Source organism: Dendrobates tinctorius, unplaced genomic scaffold (assembly GCF_039654945.1).
Source record: "Dendrobates tinctorius isolate UK_male_01 unplaced genomic scaffold, ASM3965494v1 ptg000008l, whole genome shotgun sequence".
Taxonomy (NCBI): Eukaryota; Metazoa; Chordata; class Amphibia; order Anura; family Dendrobatidae; genus Dendrobates; species Dendrobates tinctorius.
Window position 1 is genome coordinate 75,795,942 of NW_027361676.1, and position 27,855 is coordinate 75,823,796.

At 43.6% G+C, this 27,855-nt stretch overlaps 1 protein-coding gene across 1 annotated transcript in view; it reads right to left on the bottom strand.

Moving 5' to 3' along the window:
• Positions 1-3,945: 3,945 nt before the first annotated feature.
• The window catches only part of MTNR1A (melatonin receptor 1A), a 250,069-nt gene continuing 226,159 nt past the window's right edge, over positions 3,946-27,855 (bottom strand). Inside the window, exon 2 of the mRNA XM_073578840.1 lies at positions 3,946-7,564. Coding sequence (XP_073434941.1) covers positions 6,696-7,564 — 869 coding nt within the window. The 3' untranslated portion in view covers positions 3,946-6,695. The remainder of the gene's footprint in view (positions 7,565-27,855) is intronic.

Below are 27,855 nucleotides of genomic sequence, written 5' to 3' on the forward strand. Positions count from 1 at the left end.
GGAGAAAATGAATCCCAAAAGTTGTTGTCCAATTTGTCCTGAGTATGCTGATACCCCATAAGTGGGAGAAAACTACTGTATGGGGACACATCAGGGCTCGGAAGGGAAGTAGTGACGTTTTGGAATGCAGACTTTGATGGAATGGTCTGCGGGTGTCATGTCGCGTTTGGAGAGCCTTTGATGTGCCTAAACTGTTGAAACTCCCCACAAGTGACCGCATTTTGGAAACTAGACCCCCCACGGAAATTATCTAGTTGTGTGGTGAGCACTTTGAATACCCAAGTGCTTCACAGAAGTTTATAACGCCCGGGTGTGAAAATAAAAAAATCACATTTTTTTCCACAAAAATGATATTTTTACGGGACAAGATGACGTTTTCTGCTGTACCATGGATATTTATATGCGTCTTTTTGATCGTGCCTTATTGCACTTTTTGTTCGGCGGTATGATAATAAACCATTATTTTTTGCTTTGTTTTTTTATTTACATTTTTTAAGGGGTTTGCTAAAGGGGTTAACTAATGGGACAGTTTTAAAGGGCGGGTCATTATAGATGCGGCGATACTAAATATGTGTACTTTTATTGTTTTTTTATATTTTCAAAAAATGAAATTATTAGGGAATATTTTTTTTTAATTTATTTAGCGATTTTTTTAAAATTATTTTTACACTTTTTTTTTACTTTATTATACTGTCCCAGGGGGGACATCACTGTCATGTGACAGATCACTGATCTGTCACAACACAGATCGCTGTGACAGATCAGCGATCTGTCACAGGCATTGAAGCAGAATTCCTCATGAGGAAGCCAGCTCCCTGCAAGCCCCCGAAGGTCCCCATCACCATATTGGATCCGGGGACCTGCAGGGAAGAGGCCCCCACAGCAGTGCTGCACATCGCGCTGCTGTGGAGGTCGCAGGGAAGCACGTGTTTGATCGCAGTGTGCCAGGGGTTAACGTGCCGAGGGCGGTCCGTGACTGCCCCTGACACATAGTGCCAGGTGTCAGCTGTGATAATCAGCTGACTCCCAGCCACGATCAGCGCCTCTGATCGCTTAGACGTACTATCCCATCCCCGGTCATAGGGGCCCAGGTACCGTGGATGGGATAGTACGTCTAATGTCGGGAAGGGGTTAAAATACTACCTTCTACTTTGATGACAGCTTTACATCCCATTGCATTCTCTCATGCAGCTTCATCATGTAGTCACCTGGAATGTCCTTCTAACAATCTTGAAGGAGCTTCCAGAGGAGTTGTGTACTTGTTGGCTGCTTTGCCTTTACATTACTATCCAACTCAATTAGGTTGAAAGTTGAATAATTATGGAGGCCATGCTATCTGACACCCCGCTCAATCCTTCTCCTTCTTGGTTACAGCTCTTCCGTAGCCTGGAGGTCTTTTTCCCAAAATAATGGTCCCACTAGATCCCACAAATCTGGTTTCACATGTGTTTCTTTACTCCATGTTTCAATGTGTCTTTCTTTATGGTTTTGCTGCTTAGAGTCTCAATTGACAATGTTCACATCACATTGCAATAAGAAAAAGAAAAACCAGTGGATGAACTGATCAAATCATTATACCAGCACTATATATATAATGTACATGAATATCAACTAGCTGTTACATATTTGCCTTTAATTCCAGTTGCTGTATACAAATTAATTGTCTTGTAGCTATATCTCCGGTAGCTACAAGCTTAGGTAGCTGCCATATAAGTCAATGTCCGACCCCCACATTTGAGTTGATAGACCCTTATGCAGGGCTACTATCAATTACATTTAGGGAACTAATTCAATACAGTTTCAATTAGAATCAATCAAGAAGTCCCAATAGTCTGTCAGAGGATGACACTGGAGACAGCTTACTCATAGTGATTTCAAGGGAACCTGTGCCACTGAACATGCTGTCAGATTTGCTAGAAGCACAATGCTAAAGTTGCTAAAGACTGAGGCTAGTTTCACACTAGCGTATCTTCACGCAGCACACGGTGCCGCTAAGCCCCTCCCCCTGCCGCGCCCCCTCCGGTCATCTCCTCCCTACTATCGCACACGCTGTATGCGATCTGCGCACCGTATCTTTAGCATAGGGTGCGCAGACTGTGCGCTGGCCGTGCGCTAGTTGGATTTTGCGTGCGCTGCGCCCTTTTGATGGTGCGCCGGTGTGCGCCGAACGCACCATGTTGCATTTTGGTGCACTCGGCGCACCATCAAAAGGGCGCAGTGCACGCAAAATCCTACTAGCGCACGGCCAGCGCACAGTCTGCGCACCCTATGCTAAAGATAGGGTGCGCAGATCGCATGCTGTGCTGTGCGATAGTAGGGAGGAGATGACCGGAGGGGGCGCGGCAGGGGGTGGGGCTTAGCGGTGCCGTGCGCTGCGTGTAGATATGCTAGTGTGAAACTAGCCTGAGAGAAGCTAAGTTGATTTATACATAACTTTGAGGGGCAAAAATGTGCAAAAATTGTACTTTATTCATTGAAACCAATGATCTATCTGTGCTTAGCAGTCAAATAGGTCTTCCTAATTAGTGATTGACAATCTTTCATGTATAATCATGCACATAGGATATCTGTCATACACTTATTAAAGGCAACCTGTCAGCAGGATTGTGGACAGTAACCCACAGTGTCAGGTCAGCGCCATTATACTGATTATAATGATGAAATCCGTCTTGTGGTTGTGGTTTAATCTTTATTTTCAGTTTTTAGTTAATGATATGCTCGTGCCCCAGGGTGGCCTGTGTGGGTCTTTATGTGGTGTTCTGATTAGCTATTCATCTGTATGGCTTCACCGACACCATGATAGTGGAAACTATTTTTTTTTCTAGTAAGATACTGCACAAGCAACGGTGGCACTATGGTGTATCGGTGATGACCGATAGCTGCTACTGCGCAGGCCCCGGCAGTGCCAATTTGGAGGAGACATTTTTAATGAATTTATTTATAGCACTAATTAACTTAATTATATGTATATTATACATGCGATCATGCTGCAGCGCAGGTGTCGCCGAAAGTGATATTTTTTTCAATATATAGAATATTCATTATGTAAAACAGGGGGCAGGTCACTAAGGGATCGGTGACTAGTCATAAGTCCATACAGATGAATACCTAATCAGAGCACCACATGAAGACCCCTACACAGGCCATCCCAGACCACGAGTACATCATTAACTCAAAACTAAAAATAAAGATTAAACAACAACCAAAAATGACAAAGCAACTAGTCCTAAAGTGATTATGTCTTGCTAATAAAACAGTGATTTTATTGAAACAGCAACACAGGCTAGTAAGTGATATATTGCTGTAATCAAGGTCTCTGCACCTACATTATTCTGCTCTCGGATTACATAACAAAACATGCTGACAGATTCCATTTACAATATATACTCGTGTATAAGCCAAGTTTTTCAGCACTTTTTTTGTGCTGAAAATGCCCCCCTCGGCTTACACATTAGTCATTGTCCCAGAAAGACGGCGTGGAGGGGGAGCGGCAGGTCACAGAGGCAGGAGCCGGCGGCTAAAACCTGTGCCCACTGCTAAAGAGAAATGAATACTCACTGCACTGGCAGTGAATATTCATTTCTCTTATAGAGCGCACAGCTACAGTCACAGTCATCGGCTTCCAGCACACATCCTACTTACATTCCTGTGTGCCTTCGCTGCATCTCATTCATTCAAGTGCCAGCAGCTCTTCCTTTTCCGAGCGATCATGTGGCCCTGCTCATTAAGGTAATGAATATTCATACCTCTCCACTTCCACAGGCGTGGAGTGAATATTCATTAACTTAATGAGCGGGGCTACGTCATTGCTCAGCAGGAAGAGCTGCTTGCACCGGAAGGAGATGCAGCGAGGGCGTGCAGGAAGGTAAGTAGAATGTGTTTCTTTTTATAGGAACCATGCATACAAGGATAGGGGATAAGGAACCATGCATACAAGGACAGGGATGGGGGGGAGCCATGCATACCAGGATAGGGAAGAGGGGACAATGCATACCCAGCTTATACTTGAGTCAATAAGTTTACCCGTTTTTTTGTGGCAAAATTATGTGCCTCGACTTATACTCGGGTCGACTTATACTCGAGTGTATACGGTATTATTATTTAACATTTTAAAGTGACAGTGATATATTTATGGAAATACGTGATATTTATGATATTTATGGAAATACGTGAAGTGGAAAAACTTTTATGTTCACATACAGTATGACGATGCATTGGTTGAAGCCAATAGTCCTACTCTAAATGATCTGGTGAATTCTCAGAAAGAAGGCAAAAAGTCAACATTACTGCAAAGCTTAGCTCTTAAAAGGGTTGTTCAGACTAAATAGAAAAGTCTACATTTATTCTGTGTTAATGATGGCTGATGAATGGTGACAATAAGCGATTCGCACACTCATGATTCTCTTGTCCTCCACAAAGTGTGGGTGGGTGATCACCATGAGCATATGTATATAATTTGAACGTTTGCAGTCACATTGTGACTATGCTTTAGAGTTTAGTCGATATCTGCCCACAAATATGCAAATTACTACATCCATTCCATGGGGAATACAGGAGAATCCATACAGTATATGTATCGCACATTGTAGCAATTCGGCAATCTACAGTTCCAGAAAATGACTGCAACCTTTCCTTCTTAGACTTGAGGACCTCTTTTAACTTTTCCATATATGTTAAATTCAACCTAAAGGGAGGGGGAACACATGGTTAAGATTTGTACAAATGCTGATGTCCTTATTAACGTTTTGGGGTATCAGATCTCTAGATAAATGGCAGTCAAAGACACAGTGCTGGGTCTAAATGTACAAAAATGCTCTGGTCCGGGGGCTCAACGACCTCTGAAGGTAATCGGGGCCTATGACATCTTAAAGTAGGCAATGTAAGATAATAATAGTGTTACTTTGTAGACAGCAAGTTCAATTCTAAACTCAAGTTCAGTGGAATGAATGCACCATGACATTACTAAAAGCGGAGAAAATACAAGTACATTGATGGTGTATTTTACAGAATGCTTAAATGAGAACAGTACTTTAAACAGACTTTGGATAAATCAATATTATAAAGTTATTATAAGAATCTTTGCAGTATATATGTTATAAAAACAATATGTCTCTTTCTTTCTTTCTCCACTTATAAGCCACCTTTTCATCTCACTCCTGACTCCTCAACTCAAAATTCAATAACTTTTGCTCTTTACAAGTGTGTCAGGTTGCACAGTATATTTAGACCTATATGGAAAAGAGAGGAGTGAGGAGGAGAGCAGCAGAGTGAGAATCCGTGTAAGAGGCAGAGAGATGGATCGTAGATAGTTTATGCCAGCGCTGGATTCACAGCTACAAACCACAGTACTGCAATATAAATTCCTCCATGTCTCTGCTGTTTTTCTCTGCATAATACTAAAGGAAAAAAAAGAGCTGGAATCCTTCTTTCTTTGTGTTCAGGGTATAGGTGACATCCTAGCTGCTAGTCTCCAACCAGTAGCTCAGAGTCAATTGCAAAATAGAGATACAGCATGCACAGGGGAAAACTGGTGAAAAATGCAGGATACAAGTCATATAGTGACCAGAGATAATCTTAATCCTCATGTACACATGTACTATAGCTTGTTTTGAAAAGATACTTTAAAGCATAAATCCCCTTCAAAAAAGTTATCCAGGTTTTAAAAAAGTATGTATACTTTCTCTCAAAAACAGCTCCACCACATCTGACCATAAGTGCGATATTGCAGCTTAGGCCTCTTTCACACTTCAGTTTTTTGCATCAGTCAAAATCCGCCAAAAGGAGAGAGAGAGAGAGAGAATTGCGGATCCGTTTTTTTCAAAACCTGGCGGATTGTGACTGATTGTAAAAAACTGAAGTGTGAAAGAGGCCTTAGAGTCACTTCACGTTGGCGATCTGTAATACCAGACACAACTGAGAATAGACATGGAACTGTTTATGGATGAAAGTTGCTTGTTTTCTTCGATAGCATACAGCCAATTTAAAGAGAATCTGTCAACACGATTTTGCAATATAAAGTAAAGACATCAGCATAGGATGTTTTCTTCTTGAGACATAGGAGGGATGGTGCACCGGGTCTTCTCCTTCTTACACGACCAATCTGCCTGCCTCTGATGCTTGAATGACAGGTCATTGAAAAATCAGCCAGCCTGCCTCCTGTTTCAAATCTAGTGCTGATGTCATCATTGCTTTGGTTAGCGCATGTACAGATTAATTTCCAAGCTGTCTGCAATAAAATGGCGCAGAGCATGAACAGTGATCTCTAAAATGTTATTGAGATGAGATCTCATTTTGCGCATGTACCACCAACAGAACCATTTTATTATAGACCTGCTGAGAATTCAATCTGTGCATTCACCACCCGTGGCCTGGATGGCGCCATACCGGAGACAAGACACTAAAAAATCAGTGATTTGTTGTTCAAAGGGGCCGAACGAGGGGCTTGGACAGGTGGATAAGACCCTGGGAACAGTCCGGCCCCTGGCACCTAAATCTCATTAGAAGAATACTTCAAAAGCTGATAAAAAAACAAAGAAAGCAAATTTCTTCACGAAAGATATCAAATGAATCTAAATAACAGCGCCATTAAACCCATGTGTTTATTTTACATTTCAAAACCGTGCTGACAGTTTCTCTTTAAAATCAATGTGGAGTTCCCATTTAATAATGTTAATATATGCACATACAATCCAAGTTTATACCGAGTCAACCTTGACTTGATTATTGTTTGTTAACATCGGTGATGGCTTGCTCTTAAACTTCTCTGCTCCGTCATTAGAACTTTCCTGAAAGAACATCCTTGCAGTACAAATAGAGATGATTATCCTCTTGTATTCCCTCCTGAAGTTTTGGTTCAGGAGGCCATAAATTATGGCATTAAGGCAACTGTTGAAATATGCCATGTAATAACTGCCAACAAACAACCACTCCGGGATTTTAGGTAGAATTGTCTCTGGGTTCACAGCGACAGCCAAACCTATAAAGTTTAATGGGGCCCAGCAGACTGCAAATAACACAAATACCACAAACATTGTCAAAAAGTTCCTGAAGTCATGAGGTTTCAGTTTGGGCTTGTTGTCTGGTTTCACCCGACGTCTTACTTGAATAACCAAGATCCATATACGTAAGTAGCAAAAAGTTACAATGGTAATTGGGAGTATAAAATGGAAAAACACCACAGCTATGGTGTACGCTGAGCTAACAGACTGTGAGAACGTACAGGAGTAGATCCGGGCATCATATTGTAAAGATCCAACAAATAAATTTGGCACAATCGCAATGAATGTGAGCACCCAAATCAAAACCACATAGAATAATGAATTTTTGTCACTGTACAACTTGTCATATTTGAGGCTATGACAAATGTAGCAATAGCGATTGATTGCGACCCCAGCAATGTTGAATATAGATCCTATGACGCTTATTCCCATCAAGAATCCACTAATTTGGCAATGAAGGTATCCAAGGTTCCATCCTTTTCGAAATATTGATGTCACAACCAAGGGATATGGGTAAATGGCCACCACCAAATCAGCCACAGCCAGGCTTACGACAAATATATTCCCTGTAAAAGAAAAATGCAGCAATTTAGTTATCAAACTGATTTTAAGTCATGTGCATCATAATTAAGGTCTATGGGAAAAATTAATACTTTACATTTCATAATTAAACTTGTATGATGACCTCTTTCTCTGATTCTTTTGTACATATTAGAATTATGTTATGGAAGAAATCTCATAATTTTTAGTATTTACAAAATGGTAAGTATAAACCATAATTTTCTCTGTGTGACTCAGTCCTTGTCACTGCCTTAAAATACTTTTAATTTTTTAAAACAGATTTTGGCTCTCTTGCATTTTATTCCTGTGATTTAAGGTCTCCGTACAATCTTTTTTTATCAGCTAAAGTAAGTGTTGATTTGATGGGCCTAATTAAATTATTTAAAGGGGTTGTCCATTACCTGTAAAACATATTTTTTTTTTAATTAATTAATTAGTCCCTCTTGCAATATTAATAGCAAACACTCATGTCCTGCATAATAATGTCACACGAGCCCCAGGAGATCCAGTAATGACATTGTTGGAATGGCGCTGATGAGGTAGGTGAGTGTTAGGGTTGGCAGAAGGCACCAAATAAAATATAATGATAAGGTGCATTCGCAACCCTGGGTCCACCGTGCAGTGAGGGAGAAACCGCAGCTAGCACAATGGCGGAACAAGGCTGTGCGAAAACGTAAAAAGTTACACCACAGAGCGGTGCTATGAAGCAACGCAAAAAGGACTATACCCTGTTAGACTGCACAGGCGTATAGAAAAATACTAATTGGGGTCCCTATTACTTGACCCCCCAAGGAAGACTAAGCTGGTGGTCGACTCTGCTCTGACACACGGTGCGTCTGAGGACACCCGATGCAGATGCTAAGTTCAAACGGGAATTCCCACCCTACACTGCCTGTCTAGACCAACACTCACAGTGCTATTAGCGGCACACGTGCACACAAGGTGGTAAGTTAGCGACCAACACACCAAACACACATGATAGTAGCACACAAGCGTGCGCCATTGAGAGCTTTTTATACCTTGCTAAAGTCCAGACAGACAGGACCTTGCATGTGGACCAATCTGAAGCTGCCACATCACCAGAGCACCCGACATCCAAGCAACAATGGGAAGGCACCATATCATGGACATGCTCAGTAGGGCAAAATCTAGACTTTGGCTCCAGAGCACAGAGCTGCACTTGTAAACTATTAGTCACCATAGGCTTAGCTAGAGAGCCAGCAGTAACTACACATGCAGCATGAGCCTGGCAAAGGCGCTGGGAGCGAAGACTGTGCTGAGCAGTCATCCCAGCGGCTGAGACTGAATGGGAGACCACAGCACCAGACAAGGCTTGAGATCCATCGCTTGCAGTGGGAGAATCTTGGTACCTAACAGTGAGAATTGGCATTTTTTACTTTACAAGTGGAGCTAATTCATTTTAAAACAGGTTTACCAGGTAGTTGAAATCTGAACTGTAAAATTTATCATTTGTTCATTCGGCTGTCCTGTCCTTTCCTACTGCTCATCTATCCAAGTTGTTTTGCTCCTGTCTGAAAGTACAATCTCACCAGGGCATTAGTGAAAAGACAATGCATAGAAACTGAACACTGCATGTATATTGATGAAACTAAATCTGAGTAAAAGCAAAATGGGTGGGGGGGTTATAGAGAGGTCCACTAAAATACAATGAATGCCTGGACATAAAACAGTTACTTTGTGTGTATAAAGTCACGCTTGTACAGTTGTGGCCAAAAGTATTGACACCCCTGCAATTCTGTCAGATAGTACTCAGTTTCTTCCTGAAAATGATTGCAAACACAAATTCTTTGGTATTATTATCTTCATTTAATTTGTCTTAAATGAAAAAACACAAAAGAGAATGAAGCAAAAAGCAAAACATTGATCATTTCACACAAAACTCCAAAAATGGGCTAGACAAAAGTATTGGCACCCTCAGCCTAATACTTGGTTGCACAACCTTTAGCCAAAATAACTGCGACCAACCGCTTCCGGTAACCATCAATGAGTTTCTTACAATGCTTTGCTGGAATTTTAGACCATTCTTCTTTGGCAAACTGCTCCAGGTCCCTGATATTTGAAGGGTGCCTTCTCCAAACTGCCATTTTTAGATCTCTCCACAGATGTTCTATGGGATTCAGGTCTGGACTCATTGCTGGCCACCTTAGAAGTCTCCAGTGCTTTCTCTCAAACCATTTTCTAGTGCTTTTTGAAGTGTGTTTTGGGTCATTGTCCTGCTGGAAGACCCATGACCTCTGAGGGAGACCCAGCTTTCTCACACTGGGCCCTACATTATGCTGCAAAATTTGATGGTAGTCTTCAGACTTCATAATGCCATGCACACGGTCAAGCAGTCCAGTGGCAGAGGCAGCAAAGCAACCCCAAAACATAAGGGAACCTCCGCCATGTTTGACTGTAGGGACTGTGTTCTTTTCTTTGAATGCCTCTTTTTTTCTCCTGTAAACTCTATGTTGATGCCTTTGCCCAAAAAGCTCTACTTTTGTCTCATCTGACCAGAGAACATTCTTCCAAAACGTTTTAGGCTTTTTCAGGTAAGTTTTGGCAAACTACAGCCTGGCTTTTTTATGTCTCAGGGTAAGAATTGGGGTCTTCCTGGGTCTCCTACCATACAGTCTCTTTTCATTCAGACGCCAACAGATAGTACGGGTTGACACTGTTGTACCTTCGGACTGCAGAGCAGATTGAACTTGTTTGGATGTTAGTCGAGGTTCTTTATCCAACATCCGCACAATCTTGCGTTGAAATCTCTTGTCAATTTTTCTTTTCCGTCCACATCTAGGGAGGATAGCCACAGTGCCAGGGGCTTTAAACTTCTTGATGACACTGCGCACGGTAGACACAGGAACATTCAGGTCTTTGGAGATGGACTTGTAGCCTTGAGATTGCTCATGCTTCCTCACAATTTGGTTTCTCAAGTCCTCAGACAGTTCTTTGGTCTTCTTTCTTTTCTCCATGCTCAATGTGGTACACACAAGGACACAGGACAGAGGTTGAGTCAACTTTAATCCATGTCAACTGGCTGCAAGTGTGATTTAGTTATTGCCAACATCTGTTAGGTGCCACAGGTAAGTTACAGGTGCTGTTAATTACACAAATTAGAAAAGCATCACATGATTTTTCGAACAGTGCCAATACTTTTGTCCACCCTCTTTTCTATGTTTAGTGTGGAATTATATCCAATTTGGCTTTAGGACAATTATTTTTTTGTTTTTTCATTTAAGACAAATTAAATGAAGATAATAATACCAAAGAATTTGTGTTTGCAATCATTTTCAGGAAGAAACTGAGTATTATCTGACAGAATTGCAGGGGTGTCAATACTTTTGACCACAACTGTATATGATTACTCTTGAGATTTTTATTATTGCCATGGCAAACTGACCGTCTGCTATGATAAGTATCAAGCAACGTGGTGCAGGTACAGTAGATGTCATTGCAATGAAGGAACAAAAAGTGATTCAAACAGGTAGTCTGCTTTACACTCAGGTGTCTGACACCTTTCCTTTTACAAAGTTAGATCACTATGCTACAATGGAAACATGCTAAGTCACGTTCAATTTTCCAAGCAAGAATAGATGAAAATCCCTCAAACTAGAATTAAAAGACTCTTGTTTGGCAACAAAAATCATTTACAAGCTGTGATACTTTCAAAAGGAGATGATACTGGGTTCTAACCATGCAGAGTGCCCAAACTTTTGTATTGGACCACTTTCCTCTCTTTAATTTTTGAAATATAAAAAAGAATATATATATATATATATATATATATATATATATATACAGTATATATATATATATAAATATATATATTATATATATATATATGTATTGGTCTACAATACCAAGGAAATATGTAGGCCTTTTAGAGATCATTTCATCTTCAACTCGCTTAACTCTTCACAATAACAGTCATTTTCACCAGGGATGCCCAAAGTTATACATGCCACTGTATGTACAGTTGTGGCCAAAAGTATTGACACCCCTGCAATTCTGTCAGATAATACTCAGTTTCTTCCTGAAAATGATTGCAAACACAAATTCTTTGGTATTATTATCTTCATTTAATTTGTCTTAAATGAAAAAACACAAAAGAGAATGAAGTAAAAAGAAAAACATTGATCATTTCACACAAAACTCAAAAAATGGGACAGACAAAAGTATTGGCACCCTCAGCCTAATACTTGGTTGCACAACCTTTAGCCAAAATAACTGTGACCAACCGCTTCCGGTAACCATCAACGAGTTTCTTACAATGCTCTGTTGGAATTTTAGACCATTCTTCTTTGGCAAACTGCTCCAGGTCCCTGATATTTGAAGGGTGCCTTCTCCAAACTGCCATTTTTAGATCTCTCCACAGGTGTTCTATGAGATTCAGGTCTAGACTCATTGCTGGCCACCTTAGAAGTCTCCAGTGCTTTCTCTCAAACCATTTTCTAGTGCTTTTTGAAGTGTGTTTTGGGTCATTGTCCTGCTGGAAGACCCATGACCTCTGAGGGAGACCCAGCTTTCTCACACTGGGCCCTACATTATGCTGCAAAATTTGTTGGTAGTCTTCAGACTTCATAAGCCATGCACACGGTCAAGCAGTCCAGTGCCAGAGGCAGCAAAGCAGCCCCAAAACATCAGGGAACCTCTGCCATGTTTGACTGTAGGGACCGTGTTCTTTTCTTTGAAAGCCTCTTTTTTTCTCCTGTAAACGCTATGTTTATGCCTTTGCCCAAAAAGCTCTACTTTTGTCTCATCTGACTAGAGAACATTCTTCCAAAACATTTTAGGCTTTTTCAGGTAAGTTTTGGCAAACTCCAGCCTGGCTTTTTTATTTCTCGGGGTAAGAAGTGGGGTCTTCCTGGGTCTCCTACCATACAGTCCCTTTTCATTCAGACGCCGACGCATAGTACGGGTTGACACTGTTGTACCCTCAGACTGCAGGGCAGCTTGAACTTGTTTGGATTTTAGTTTAGGTTCTTTATCCAACATCCGCACAATCTTGCGTTGAAATCTCTTGTCAATTTTTCTTTTCCGTCCACATCTAGGGAGGTTAGCCACAGTGCCATGGGCTTTAAACTTCTTGATGACACTGCGCACGGTAGACACAGGAACATTCAGGTCTTTGGAGATGGACTTGTAGCCTTGAGATTGCTCATGCTTCCTCACAATTTGGTTTCTCAAGTCCTCAGACAGTTCTTTGGTCTTCTTTCTTTTCTCCATGCTCAATGTGGTACACACAAGGACACAGGACAGAGGTTGAGTCAACTTTAATCCATGTCAACTGGCTGCAAGTGTGATTTAGTTATTGCCAACACCTGTTAGGTGCCACAGGTAAGTTAGAGGTGCTGTTAATTACACAAATTAGAGAAGCATCACATGATTTTTCGAACAGTGCCAATACTTTTGTCCACCCTCTTTTTTATGTTTGGTGTGAAATTATATCCAATTTGGCTTTAGGACAATTCTTTTTGTGTTTTTTCATTTAAGACAAATTAAATGAAGATAATAATAACAAAGAATTTGTGTTTGCAATCATTTTCAGGAAGAAACTGAGTATTATCTGACAGAATTGCAGGGGTGTCAATACTTTTGGCCACAACTGTAAATATAATACATTTCTATGAGCTTTTTTCCTTATCACCATAGACACACTTATGAGTATAATGTATAGAGTTCTGATAGTATCTGTTGTGACGGTCAGTTCTTGGAAGAGTTTGATAACACAACTAAATTGCTTCTTCTTTATTTTGCACAAAGAAATTCAAGCACAAAATGGAGTCTTGATCCAAAGTCTCTAAAATGGCTGATGTTCAGGAATAGGCTCAACTGTAATACAATTCCTTGTTCAGAGTTAGCTGCTCCAAAATGAATAATTCCCTGCAGAACTTAGATGTAAATTTCACCAATGATTTGGCAATGAATGTCTGCATAGTTAACACCAGGATGAAGATTAGCTGGAGAAAACCAATTTTATGTACACTACTAAAGAGTAGAATTGTGTAAAAGGGTAAAAAAGGTAAAAAAATAGCAGTACCTCCTCTTAAGGACTTGTCCAGCATTAGGGTATGTGCACATGCCATTTTTTTCAGGCGGATTTCACCTTAAACCCACCTGAAATAGGAATTGCTAAAAAAAATCAAAACTATTGAACATATTCATAGCAAAGCAAAAATAACTTGTAGAGCATATATTTTGTTTTTTGTCACTTGTTTTAACCAGCAGCTAAAAGAAGTAACCTGTTCATTGTTGAGGTGGCTTCCTCTTGGGAGCTGCTTGCTAATTAATATTAATATAAAAAAAGACTCAGACTGAAAAATGATGGAAAAAATTATCCAGGAGAAAACACGACCGGCATTTTATTGAAACATTTTCGTATTGAAAAACTTTGCAGGTATGCGGGTGACACTTTGTGCAAAAGCTGCTAACTAGAGTTGAGCGAAACGGGTCGAAAAATTTCAAAAGTCGCCGACTTTTGGCAAAGTCGGGTTTCATGAAACGAAACCCGACCCTAGGATGAGGTCGGCCACGAGGTCGGCGACTTACGCGCCAAAGTCGCGTTTCAAAAGTTTGTTTTGCGCTCTTTTTCAGCCAATCAGGATCCACGGACACTGTGGGCAACGTGATGACATAGGCACGGGTCACCACCATCTTTCAGAAGGGCATGCAAGTGATTGGATTGCTTTGGTGGGCGTCACAGGGGGTATAAAAGGGCGTGCATGCCGACCGCCATCTTACTTCTGCCGATCTCAGTATAGGGAGAGGTTGCTGCTGATTCTGTAAGGAGAGCGTTAGGCAGGGAAGAAGACAAAAAAACTGCTTCTGCTGCTAGCGATTTGGCCTGCACAACACACCAGTCACTGTGTGTGCAGTGCAAGGGGAGGCTATATTGTGGGGTATCAGTGGTGTTGGTTGTTGGGCTGCCTTTTAAGGCTTCCTGACAGGCTGGCATTGCTGTTTACCCACTGCTCTGCAAACTGCTTTTTTAAAAGCAATCCAATCTCCCTTATCCTCAAGTCACTTTTGTCACAGCTGTGCCATCGAGCCTGTGACATAGCGCTCAGATATCAGTGGGCCTCACACAATCCAAAAGTATCCAGTGTCCACAAGTGTCTGCAGAAATTCAAAATCTCCCTTATCCTCTAGTCACTTTGGTCACAGCTGTGCCATCGAGCCTGTCACATAGCGCTCAGATATTCATTGGGCCTCACACAATCCAAAAGTGTCCAGTGTCCACTAGTGTGAGAAGAAATTCAAAATCTCACTTATCCTCTAGTCACTTTGGTCACAGCAGTGCCATCGAGCCTGTCACATAGCGCTCAGATATTCATTGGGCCTCACACAATCCAAAAGTGTCCAGTGTCCACAAGTGTCTGCTGAAATTCAAAATCTCACTTATCCTCTAGTCACTTTGGTCACAGCTGTGCCATCAAGCCTGTCACATAGCGCTCAGATATTCATTGGGCCTCACACAATCCAAAAGTGTCCAGTGTCCACTAGTGTAAGAAGAAATTCAAAATCTCACTTATCCTCTAGTCACTTTGCTCACAGCAGTGCCATCGAGCCTGTCACATAGCGCTCAGATATTCATTGGGCCTCACACAATCCAAAAGTGTCCAGTGTACACTAGTGTAAGAAGAAATTCAAAATCTCACTTATCCTCTAGTCACTTTGCTCACAGCAGTGCCATCGAGCCTGTCACATAGCGCTCAGATATTCATTGGGCCTCACACAATCCAAAAGTGTCCAGTGTCCACTAGTGTGGGAAGAAATTCAAAATCTCACTTATCCTCTAGTCACTTTGCTCACAGCAGTGCCATCGAGCCTGTCACATAGCGCTCAGATATTCATTGGGCCTCACACAATCCAAAAGTGTCCAGTGTCCACTAGTGTGAGAAGAAATTCAAAATCTCACTTATCCTCTAGTCACTTTGCTCACAGCAGAGCCATTGAGCCTGTCACATAGCGCTCAGATATTCATTGGGCCTCACACAATCCAAAAGTGCCCAGTGTCCACTAGTGTGAGAAGAAATTCAAAATCTCACTTATCCTCTAGTCACTTTGCTCACAGCAGTGCCATCGAGCCTGTCACATAGCGCTCAGATATTCATTGGGCCTCACACAATCCAAAAGTGTCCAGTGTCCACTAGTGTGAGAAGAAATTCAAAATCTCACTTATCCTCTAGTCACTTTGCTCACAGCAGTGCCATCGAGCCTGTCACATAGCGCTCAGATATTCATTGGGTCTCACACAATCCAAAAGTGTCCAGTGTCCACAAGTGTCTGCTGAAATTCAAAATCTCACTTATCCTCTAGTCACTTTGGTCACAGCTGTGCCATCGAGCCTGTCACATAGCGCTCAGATATTCATTGGGTCTCACACAATCCAAAAGTGTCCAGTGTCCACAAGTGTCTGCTGAAATTCAAAATCTCACTTATCCTCTAGTCACTTTGGTCACAGCTGTGCCATCGAGCCTGTCACATAGCGCTCAGATATTCATTGGGCCTCACACAATCCAAAAGTGTCCAGTGTCCACTAGTGTGAGAAGAAATTCAAAATCTCACTTATCCTCTAGTCACTTTGCTCACAGCAGTGCCATCGAGCCTGTCACATAGCGCTCAGATATTCATTGGGCCTCACACAATCCAAAAGTGTCCAGTGTCCACTAGTGTGAGAAGAAATTCAAAATCTCACTTATCCTCTAGTCACTTTGCTCACAGCAGTGCCATCGAGCCTGTCACATAGCGCTCAGATATTCATTGGGCCTCACACAATCCAAAAGTGTCCAGTGTCCACTAGTGTGAGAAGAAATTCAAAATCTCACTTATCCTCTAGTCACTTTGCTCACAGCAGTGCCATCGAGCCTGTCACATAGCGCTCAGATATTCATTGGGCCTCACACAATCCAAAAGTGTCCAGTGTCCACTAGTGTGAGAAGAAATTCAAAATCTCACTTATCCTCTAGTCACTTTGCTCACAGCAGTGCCATCGAGCCTGTCACATAGCGCTCAGATATTCATTGGGCCTCACACAATCCAAAAGTGTCCAGTGTCCACTAGTGTGAGAAGAAATTCAAAATCTCACTTATCCTCTAGTCACTTTGCTCACAGCAGTGCCATCGAGCCTGTCACATAGCGCTCAGATATTCATTGGGCCTCACACAATCCAAAAGTGTCCAGTGTCCACAAGTGTGAGAAGAAATTCAAAATCTCACTTATCCTCTAGTCACTTTGGTCACAGCAGTGCCATCGAGCCTGTCACAGCGCTCAGATATTCATTGGGCCTCACACAATCCAAAAGTGTCCAGTGTCCACAAGTGTCTGCTGAAATTCAAAATCTCACTTATCCTCTAGTCACTTTGGTCACAGCTGTGCCATCGAGCCTGTCACATAGCGCTCAGATATTCATTGGGCCTCACACAATCCAAAAGTGTCCAGTGTCCACTAGTGTGAGAAGAAATTCAAAATCTCACTTATCCTCTAGTCACTTTGCTCACAGCAGTGCCATCGAGCCTGTCACATAGCGCTCAGATATTCATTGGGCCTCACACAATCCAAAAGTGTCCACAGTGTCCACTAGTGTGAGAAGAAATTCAAAATCTCACTTATCCTCTAGTCACTTTGCTCACAGCAGTGCCATCGAGCCTGTCACATAGCGCTCAGATATTCATTGGGCCTCACACAATCCAAAAGTGTCCAGTGTCCACTAGTGTTAGAAGAAATTCAAAATCTCACTTATCCTCTAGTCACTTTGCTCACAGCAGTGCCATCGAGCCTGTCACATAGCGCTCAGATATTCATTGGGCCTCACACAATCCAAAAGTGTCCAGTGTCCACTAGTGTTAGAAGAAATTCAAAATCTCACTTATCCTCTAGTCACTTTGCTCACAGCAGTGCCATCGAGCCTGTCACATAGCGCTCAGATATTCATTGGGCCTCACACAATCCAAAAGTGTCCAGTGTCCACTAGTGTGAGAAGAAATTCAAAATCTCCCCTGTCCTATAGACAGCTTGTACCTTGTTTTACAGTACTATATAGTTTGTTGGATTTTGTCTACATTTTTACAAAAAATGAGGAAGGCTGGTGGAAGAGGCCGTGGAATTGGGCGGGGGTTGCCAGCTGGTAATGATGGTGTTGGTGGTGGATCTGATGGTAGTGGCAAGAGCAAAATAGGACCGAATGTAGGAGGTGTTGAGCCTGCGTCATCGTCTGGCTCCATAAGGCTTCGAAGGTTTAGTTTTCTAGGAGTTGGCAAACCGCTTTTAAAGCCAGAGCATCAGGAAAAAGTTTTGTCTTACATTGCTGACTCAGCCTCCAGCTCTATCGCCTCCTCTTCTTCAGTTGTAAAAAGTAAAAGCACTGAGTCGTCATTGGAGGCTCATGTTCATGAACCACACCTTTCCTTGTGTCCTTCACCCCAACCAAGATTGAAGGATGATGCAGGCCATAATACTGATTACTCCATGGAGCTGTTTTCACATACCATGCCTGGATTATCAAGTGAAATGGTGAATTACCCAGGCCAAGATGAATCTGACATGGAGTGCACTGATGCACAGCTGCTGATGGATGATTCTGCTGGTACATTCACTCAGAGCACTACATTGTCCTCGCAGTGTACAGAGCCAGATTCTGACCCTGATGAGACTCAGGTGCCCCTTCCCGCACACTATACCACCATACACGGTGACACAGAGGAAGGTGCACATGACATTGAAGAGGAGGTGATGGATGACCCAGTTGTTGACCCAGATTGGCATCCATTGGGGGAAGAGGGTGCTGCTTCCAATAGCTCAGATGAGGAGCATCCATAGCAGACATCGACATCGCAACAGCTGTTATCCGGCAGGCCCGGAGCACTCCAAAGACAGGTTCCAAAAATCAAAAGAGTTGCTGGACAGCATGTCCAGAGGGTCAAAACATCACAGCGTGTTAGGCCGCAAAATGTCTGCCAAAGCAGGAAGAGTGCAGTGTGGCACTTTTTTGAACAAAATCCTCATGATCAGGCCAAGGTTATCTGTAAGAAGTGCGCAAAGACCTTTAGCCGAGGGAAAAATATGAAAAATTTGAATACCAGTTGCATGCTTAGACATTTAACCAGCATGCATTTGCAAGCGTGGACACAACACCAAACCTCAAGTGCCACATGTGCAACTGATCACAACGAAGGTAGTCAGCAACGCTACATTGTTTCCCCCACTGTAAGCCCACCGGTCAGCACAGCAGCCAATGTTGAGGTGTCGTTGCAAGGCCACAGCAGTCAGGGAATCCCACTGTTATATCAACGAAAGACTGATTCTAGGCCATCAGAAAGAACACCAACTCCATCACCATCATCAACCCTCTCTCAGTCCGCCCTGTCCACCGCTACTTCCACCATATGCAGCTCTCAAGTCCAGCTCACCCTCCCAGACACTATGAGTAGGTCAAGAAAGTACTCAGTCTCTCAACCGCGTACACTGGGTTTGAACGCCCACATTGCCAAACTAATCTCGTTTGAGATGATGCCCTTTCGGTTGGTGGAAAGCGCAGCTTTCCGCGAACTCATGGCCTATGCAGTACCACGCTATGACCTACCCAGTCGCCACTTATTCTCTCGCAAAGCCATCCCAGCCCTCCACCATCATGTGAAAGACCACATTGTCCATGCACTCAATCAGTCAGTGAGCGGAAAGGTGCACCTCACAACTGATGCATGGTCCAGTCGCCATGGTCAGGGCCATTACGTGTCCATCACTGCGCACTGGGTTAATGTGGTGGATGCAGGGTCCACAGGGGACAGCGGTGGTGGGACAGTGCTGCCTAGCCCACGGTATAGTAAACAGTTGGCTGTAGGCGTTCGACCCTCCTCCTCCTCCTCCAGAAGCGAAAGCTCGTCCACAGAGCGCAGTCGTACGAGCACTCCATCTGCAGCTGCCACTGTTGCACACGAGGTGTCCCCCTATCGAGCAGCTAGTGGAAAGCGTCAGCAGGCTGTGTTGCAGATGATGTGTTTGGGCGACAGACACACCGCCGAGGTGCTGGCCGAGTACTTTCAGCGACAAACTGAGTCATGGCTGGGCAGTGTACATCTTGAGGCAGGCAAGATAGTTAGTGATAACGGCCGTAATTTTGTGGCAGCCATAGCCCTTTCAAAACTCAGACATATACCTTGCTTGGCTCACACCTTGAACCTGGTGGTGCAGTGCTTCCTCAAAAATTATCCGGAGTTAACAGCCCTGCTCCAGAAGGTGCGAAGACTGTGCGCGCACATCCGCCGGTCGCCTGTACACTCCGTTCATATGCAGAAGCTGCAGCGATTGCTCCACCTTCCCAACCACCGCCTCATTATCGACATTGCAACAAGGTGGAACTCCACCCTGCACATGGTGGAGCGGCTGTGCGAGCAGAGGCAGGCCATAATGCATTTGTGGGAGGATACACGGCCAGGCACTTTGAGAGCAGACATGGAGTTGACCGGTGTGCAGTGGTCGAAGCTGAAAGACCTCTGTAAAGTCCTTCAGTGTCTTGAGGAATGCACACGGCTGGTAAGTGCAGACGACGCCATCCTAAGCATGAGCATCCCACTTATGCGTCTGCTCATGCAAACTTTGACGCACCTTAAGGAGCAGGCTTCTGCAGCCAATGTTGATGAGGAGGAAGAGGAGGAGGGAATCCTTGATGACATTCAGCCATTGTCTGCTCAGGGACCTCTCCTGGACGAGGTGGAGGAAGAAGAGGAGGAGGAGGAGGAGGATGATGGGGATGATTACTTAGGGGAGGAGGATGCATCTCGTGGGGCAAGTGAAAATGTTGGCGTGGCAAGGTCTGGTACAGGGTTTGTGCGTGACTGGAGGGATGTGGATTTGCCAGAAAGTGCTCCTCCAACCAGCACTCGCAGTGCATCATTGACACCGGGAACATTGGCCCACATGTCAGATTATGCCTTGCAGATCCTAAAAAGGGACCGCCGCATTGCCAAAATGATGAACGATGACGACTACCGGTTGGCCAGCATCCTGGATCCACGCTATAAAGGCAAATTACAAAACATCATGCCACAGGAGAACCTTGACCTAATATTGGCTAATAAACAAGCAACTCTGGTAAATCGGTTGCTTGAGGCATTCCCAGCACACAGCAGCGGTGATGGTTCTCACACGAGCCGTACGGGCCGGGGTCAGCTTGGCAAAGGTGTTCGTGGTGCACACAGCAGAAGTGGCGTTGGAGACAGGGGTTTCATGACAATGTTGTGGACTGATTTTTCAAGTACCGCTCACACAACTGGTAATACTGCATCCATGGAAAGTGACAGGAGACAGCAGTTGTCAACTATGGTTACAAACTACTTTTCCTCCCATATCGATGTTCTCCCACACAGCTCATTCCCCTTTGACTATTGGGCCGCTAAACTGGACACCTGGCCTGAATTGGCACAATATGCCTTACAGGAGCTCGCTTGCCCAGCTGCAAGTGTGCTATCGGAAAGAGTCTTCAGTGCAGCTGGATCAATCCTGACAGAAAAAAGGACCCGTCTGTCAACCTAAAATGTGGATGATCTAACCTTCATTAAAATGAACCACGCATGGGTTTCCAAGGATTTTGTCCCACCTTCCCCTGATGACACATAGGGTGACAGAAAAATGGCTTGCTTTGGTCCACCTCTTCCTGGGACTTGACCTATTTCGCCTTTTGCATCAGCTGAATGTCCAACATCAACATATGCCACTTTCTAAAACTCCCTAACTGTGCTGCCTCCCCCCCCCATGGACGGGGTCACCACCTAGCGCACGACACCGTGCGAGTGCCGTTGCCCTGGACAGGTGGGTAGGCCGACTCTTGGGCGCGGGCACTGGCACAGGGTCCCTCATAGTGCAATCAAGTGTCTCTGACGGTGGTGGTGCACACCCGCCGTCAGACACACCGCCGTACTATGAGGGGCCCAGTGCCAGTACCGACGCCCACGAGTGGGCCCCCCTTGCTTGGGCAGGGCCCCAGCATTTGCAATCTTTACCTCTCCCTGCTCCTCCGCTGTGTAGTCTGGGCCGTCAAATCCATACTGGGCCTGACACCGTTTGAGCCTGCCTCCTGATGTATAGACATATATTTTGAATGTGTACGCTATCCATGCATGTTATCTGGGGATACGGAACCCTTTCTCACCTTTGTGCAATCACGTGCAATCCATACTGGGCCTAACACCATCTGAGCCTGCCTCCTGATGTATAGACATATATTTTGAATGTGTACGCTATCCATACAAGTTATCTGGGGATACGGAACCCTTTCTCACCTTTGTGCAATCAAGTGCAATCCATACTGGGCCTGACACCGTCTGAGCCTGCCTCCTGATGTATAGACATATATTTTGAATGTGTACGCTATCCATACATGTTATCTGGGGATACGGAACCCTTTCTCACCTTTGTGCAATCACGTGCAATCCATACTGGGCCTGACACCGTCTGAGCCTGCCTCCTGATGTATAGACATATATTTTGAATGTGTTCGCTAGCCATACATGTTATCTGGGGATACGGAACCCTTTCTCACCTTTGTGCAATCACGTGCAATCCATACTGGGCCTGACACCATCTGAGCCTGCCTCCTGATGTATAGACATATATTTTGAATGTGTACACTATCCATACATGTTATCTGGGGATACGGAACCCTTTCTCACCTTTGTGCAATCACGTGCAATCCATACTGGGCCTGACACCGTCTGAGCCTGCCTCCTGATGTATAGACATATATTTTGAATGTGTACGCTATCCATACATGTTATCTGGGGATACGGAACCCTTTCTCACCTTTGTGCAATCACGTGCAATCCATACTGGGCCTGACACCGTCTGAGCCTGCCTCCTGATGTATAGACATATATTTTGAATGTGTACGCTATCCATACATGTTATCTGGGGATACGGAACCCTTTCTCACCTTTGTGAAATCACGTGCAATCCATACTGGGCCTGAGAACAGATGGCGAGCTGTTAAGCAAGCTACAGCACCTGTGGTTTGCACACGTAAGTTTTTCATTTTTTCAGGAATGACGGTTAGGCCTAATTCCGGAACTGCGGTTGACCTGCACTTACTGGGAAATCATCGTTCGCGGGTAATAATTGTAATCACAGATCCCCATCACTAACGTTGTTCAGCGGGTTATCTGCACCTGTAAGCGACAAACCCTGACCTTTTCAGTGTAGCGCACATGCAGCCACGGACATGTAAGGGCATGACACACCAGTTATTGGCCAATCTCATGTGCCAGAGCCTCACGTTTCCCTCTAGTAAGCCAGACTCGGGCCGCGGGGCATGACGGAGTCTCGTTCGTTAACGGAATTAAGCTTGCAATGTGTGCATCTGTTCTGTAGCTTGCATGGTTGAGGTTTCCCAGGTGGAGTCGAATTAAACCGTAGGCTCCACTCCTGGTGGTGCCCTTCTGGACATTCCTTTAAGGTTCAGCTTTGCAACCATACTGCCCACGTAAAACAAACACTTTGCCTTCATGAACGCTGTTTGGAGGGTCATGACTCATGGGAATAACGCCGCCCAATCAGTTAACCTGCTAGAGAGATCCTTCATTGCTCCCAAGCATGACATCACATTCCCTAGGAGGAAGGTAATGCCACTGTGGCGACCGTACTCCTGGGGGTGACACAAGTGCACTGATGCCCAGCCACTGCTCGATGAATCTGCTGGTACATTGACCCAGACCACTACATTCCCCTCGCACGCTACACGGCCTGAATCTGACCCTGATGAAACTCAGGTTACCCTTCCCATATACAGTTCCATCTTACACGGTGACAAAGAGGAAGCTGCAGATGAAAGTGCAGGTTCGGCCCACCCGCCATCAGACACACCACCGTACTATCAGGGGCCCTGTGCCAGTGCCGTCGCCAACGAGTGGGCCCCCCCTGTTTGCTCAGGATCACAGCACTTGCAAGGTTGAAATACTGTGCAGTGAGATGGAAGATGGGAACGACGAGGAGTCCAGACTAGTACAGGGATTCCCTAGCGAGGAGACTTATTTGATTGTTTTCAATGTTGGGACAGCAATTTTTGGGGAGCACTATACTCTGGAGAATGATAGATGGGGCCCACCATACACTGGAACATTCCAAAGGTGGACATCAGACACTGGAGCAGCATTTACAGGGCCCACTATACACTAGAGCATTAGAAATGGGGCCCATTATGTTTGGAGCATTATTTGGGCCCATAAGACAGTGGAGCTTCATCCATGGAGACCAACATATACTATAGCATTATGTGGAGCTCATCATATACTGTTTCAAACATTATATGGGACCAATGATTCTGTATGGAGAAATAGATGGGCCTTGTCATGAGATGTAAAAAGTGAAGTATTTTTCATTGTACTATACCGCTATTTCTCTGCCGTATCGGAGCATGATGAGTTGTGGTATGTGTTAAAGGGGCGCTCTTTCGCCAAGGGCACATGAAAACCTGGAGCCAGCCCTCCCCCCCACAACTTTAGCCAAATAACCACCATTTTTCAGTGCGTAACTTGTATTATGAAGTTAATTAAGGTTGACAAGATTAAGTAAGAAGAATTGATGCTTTTGGCATTCAAATGGGTTGGTGTGTTTCCTGTCCTCCTCTCACTGCCGACTTTTATTCCCCATTGACTTACATTGTGTTTCGTGTTTCGGGACGACCCCGACTTTTCCCTATAATCGGACGATCTTGCTCGACCCGACTTTTGGAAAAGTCGGGTTTCACGAAACGAAACGCGACCCTAAAAAAACAAAAGTCGCTCAACTCTACTGCTAACATTAATACCCCTCTGATTTGTAAAAACATTGGAAAATGCCTAATTTTCCATATATCATTGCTGTGATATTGAGCAAATTAAGGCTAGGGTCAGACGGCTGTAGATTCTCTCATCTGAGAGAAGCCGGCCAATTATAGAGATGACACTATGATGAAACACTGATCAGCCGTTAGGTACCTGCCTCTAAAACCAGTCACCCTTCTTTTAAATGAAAGTCTTCCATGAAACATTAAAACATACCTGTTTGAAATGACGGCACCGGACTCTGATTCTTCCTGTCAGTCGTCCAGGCAGCATGAATCAACTGTTAGGTTGCCTTTAAAGGGAATCTGTTGCCTTTAAAGGGAATCCGTCACCTCATTTTTCGACTAAGAGCTGCTGGCACCACCATCAGGGGCTTATCTGCAGTATTCTGTAATGCTGTAGATAAGGCCCCGATGTAACCTGAAAGAGAAGAAAAATGAGTTATATTATACTCACCCGGGGGCGGTCCTGGTCCCGTTTTGGTCCGATGGGTGTCGCGATCCAGTCGGTGACTCCCATCTTCTAATGGTGTCGTCCTCCTCTTTGCCTCCCGTCGCGGGCTCCTGCGCAGGTGCACTGCTCTGCCCTGTTGAGGGAAGAGCAGAGTTCTGCAGTGCGCAGGCGCCGGGAAATGTCAGAGAGGTCCGGCACCTGTGCACTGCAGGACTCTGCTCTGCCCTCAACAGGGCAGAGCAATGCGCCTGCGCAGGAGCCACGATTGGAAGCAAAGAAGAAGACATCACCGTGAGAAGATGGGAGGCGCCGGACCCGGACCGCGACACCCATCGGACCAAAACCGGACCTGGACCGCCCCTGGGTGAATATAATCTAACTCGTTTTTCTTCTCGTTCAGGTTACATCGGGGGCTTATCTACATCATTCTGTAATGCTGTAGATAAGCTCCTGATGGCGGTGCCGGCAGCTCATAGCTGAAAAATGGGGTGACAGATTCCCTTTAAAGTTCATTGCCAAATTTTCTTGACATTTTTAACTTAAAAAAAAAGAGCAAATGGGGCAAAGACCGTTTTACACATGTTGCAGCCCCATGTTATTGACTGTAGTTGAAATGTTTGTATAACTACAATGGTTTTATCTTCTCTGTACTTTACAACCATAAAAAGAACATTTGACTGAACTTGTTGATTCGATAGTCTGCACAATGACCGAGGTTTTACAGATCTGGCACGATTATGTAACATGTAATGATTTCCTCAAAAAGCTAATATTAATAATTGAGGAGATGTATTTTTAGAGACATCAAATCATGTGTAGACTGTAAGTCTATTTTTGTTTATGTCTCTTGATAGTTTCTCTTGTCTTGTAAAATATGCAGGATGTTTTTCCCTGATATAATGAATTATGTATCGTCTCAGACACGACTAACACTAGATAAAACTGGAAGGAATGGTCCGGAGGTTGATGCTTGTCTGATTTTTTATTTAGTCTTTGCAGTTTTCAATATTTTTCTTTGTAGCTTTTTTTATATGTTTTTCCAAGAGTCATTTAAAAGAGATTCCATAACAGAAATGCATAGGAACACATTTCAAGCTTTCCAGTAGTAATGTAAAATATAAAAAAATGCAAAGCACTTAAAGCTGCTTTGGGGACCACTATGTGCGCTGTAGCAGATTGGTGTTCTGATTTATTTTTATTGTATGACACTTTACATTGTGTTACACTTATTCTATCATTGCCGGGCTAATATTATGGAACAAACATTCACAGACCAGGGACCTGAAGGATAACCAGCTGTGCATAAACCACAATCATTACTTTATACCCCAACATATGTTCAAGTTTTACTTTCTATAAAACTTTATAATTAATATCTGTTTTTCCCATAGCCTTCTTTGTCTGTTTTTTTATTCACACTTTCTGTATTTCTATTGATGCCTGTCTAACACTCTTATTACATTTTCTCCTTCAAAAACAGATAATATGATACAATATGTTCCGGTCTGTTTTAAATACTCATTATAGCTACACGTCCTATGTTTTTGTGATATTGCTCTGCTATTTCATGCTTTTCAATTCCTAGACAGGCGAACAATGTCTCATTTAAATGCAATGCATCATTACAAAATCACCTGTCGCTAAGCTTTTGGTAACATATTTTGGTGTTGTTATTTATATGTTTCATCACAAAACTCAAGATAAAAAGCGGACGGCACCGCTGTTACCGTGTAACTTCAGATGATGTGCGGCATGCAGAAGCCCAGCAGCTGGGAATCTCGGGTGCCAGACCTGGAAACAGTCAATCCTGGGAATCCATGCAAAGAGAAAAGGTCGCACTCATCGAGATTGAAGTTTCACTGATTTATTGACATATCATGAACATGTCAAGTCGGGGGAGTGACATAAGGAGTGCAAGGAAGGCTGACAACGGCCGTTTCGCGCTGCTCGAGCGCTTCAACGGGTCCGGGTATTTATATGTTTATTTTTCTATGGCATGTGTGATAGAACAGCAGCAGACCTCACATTATCAACCATAAAATGTATCATCAGTATTACAGTACATGAGAGCAAATGACTCACAAATAGCCTGTTCACTGATAAAGTGAGCCAGTGACTCTAGTGCCATCCATTGGAAGTGCAGGTGGCACTACAGACCCACCTCTTTTCTTTTGTAAAGAGGATATTTGCATATTTACATTCTCACGGCAGTATTGCATTGCCTTTTAGTCTCCTTACACACATTTTGTGCTTTCCATATGAGAAACCTTACCCTTACACTTCAAATACATGATTAGGGTATAGTTAAATTTCACCTCATAGCACATTGACCTCTGCACAGGTCAAAAAGCAAGTCTAGGAAACTCCCATAGAAGTAAAAATGTCTGGTCTATTGTTGCTTCTAGTTCATGTGGCTGATATAAGATATATTTCTTAACTGCTGTTAACAGCACAGCAGCTCCCACAATCATATGAAATCAAATTGGAAGAAATACTGTCAGACAATAAAAATGCTTTTTGGAAGATCAACTTCATTATTTGTTGGGGTATGGTAACCCGCAAGCGACTATGACCTGACAATAGAAGTTCATGTTCCTCAACAAGTAAGACTTTTTGATCAATCCATACCATCAGTGAGTGACGTTGCACTCTAATGTTCAGAATTGATACATGGGAATTAGTGATGAGGGAAAGTGCTTGGAAAACATATTATCTGAGCACGCTCAAGTGTTAGCTGAGCATCTGGGAGTCTTCATATCTTAGAGTCCCTGCAACTGTATGATTTGCAGCTGTTAGACAGCCTTAACGCCTTAACACATGTGGGGATTGCCTGTTAGTTAGGGGATCCCCACATGTGTTGAGGCTGTCTAACATGTGAAGTATACTGTGGTACAGCCGTGTTGGTGCTCAAATAGGATCCCACACCAAAGTAATAATGAATAAAATTTGACACTCAATGCCCCTTGCATTATTTCACGAGTAATTCCCTGTTGATTTAGACCAGTGGTTCCCAAACTCCAGTCCTCGCA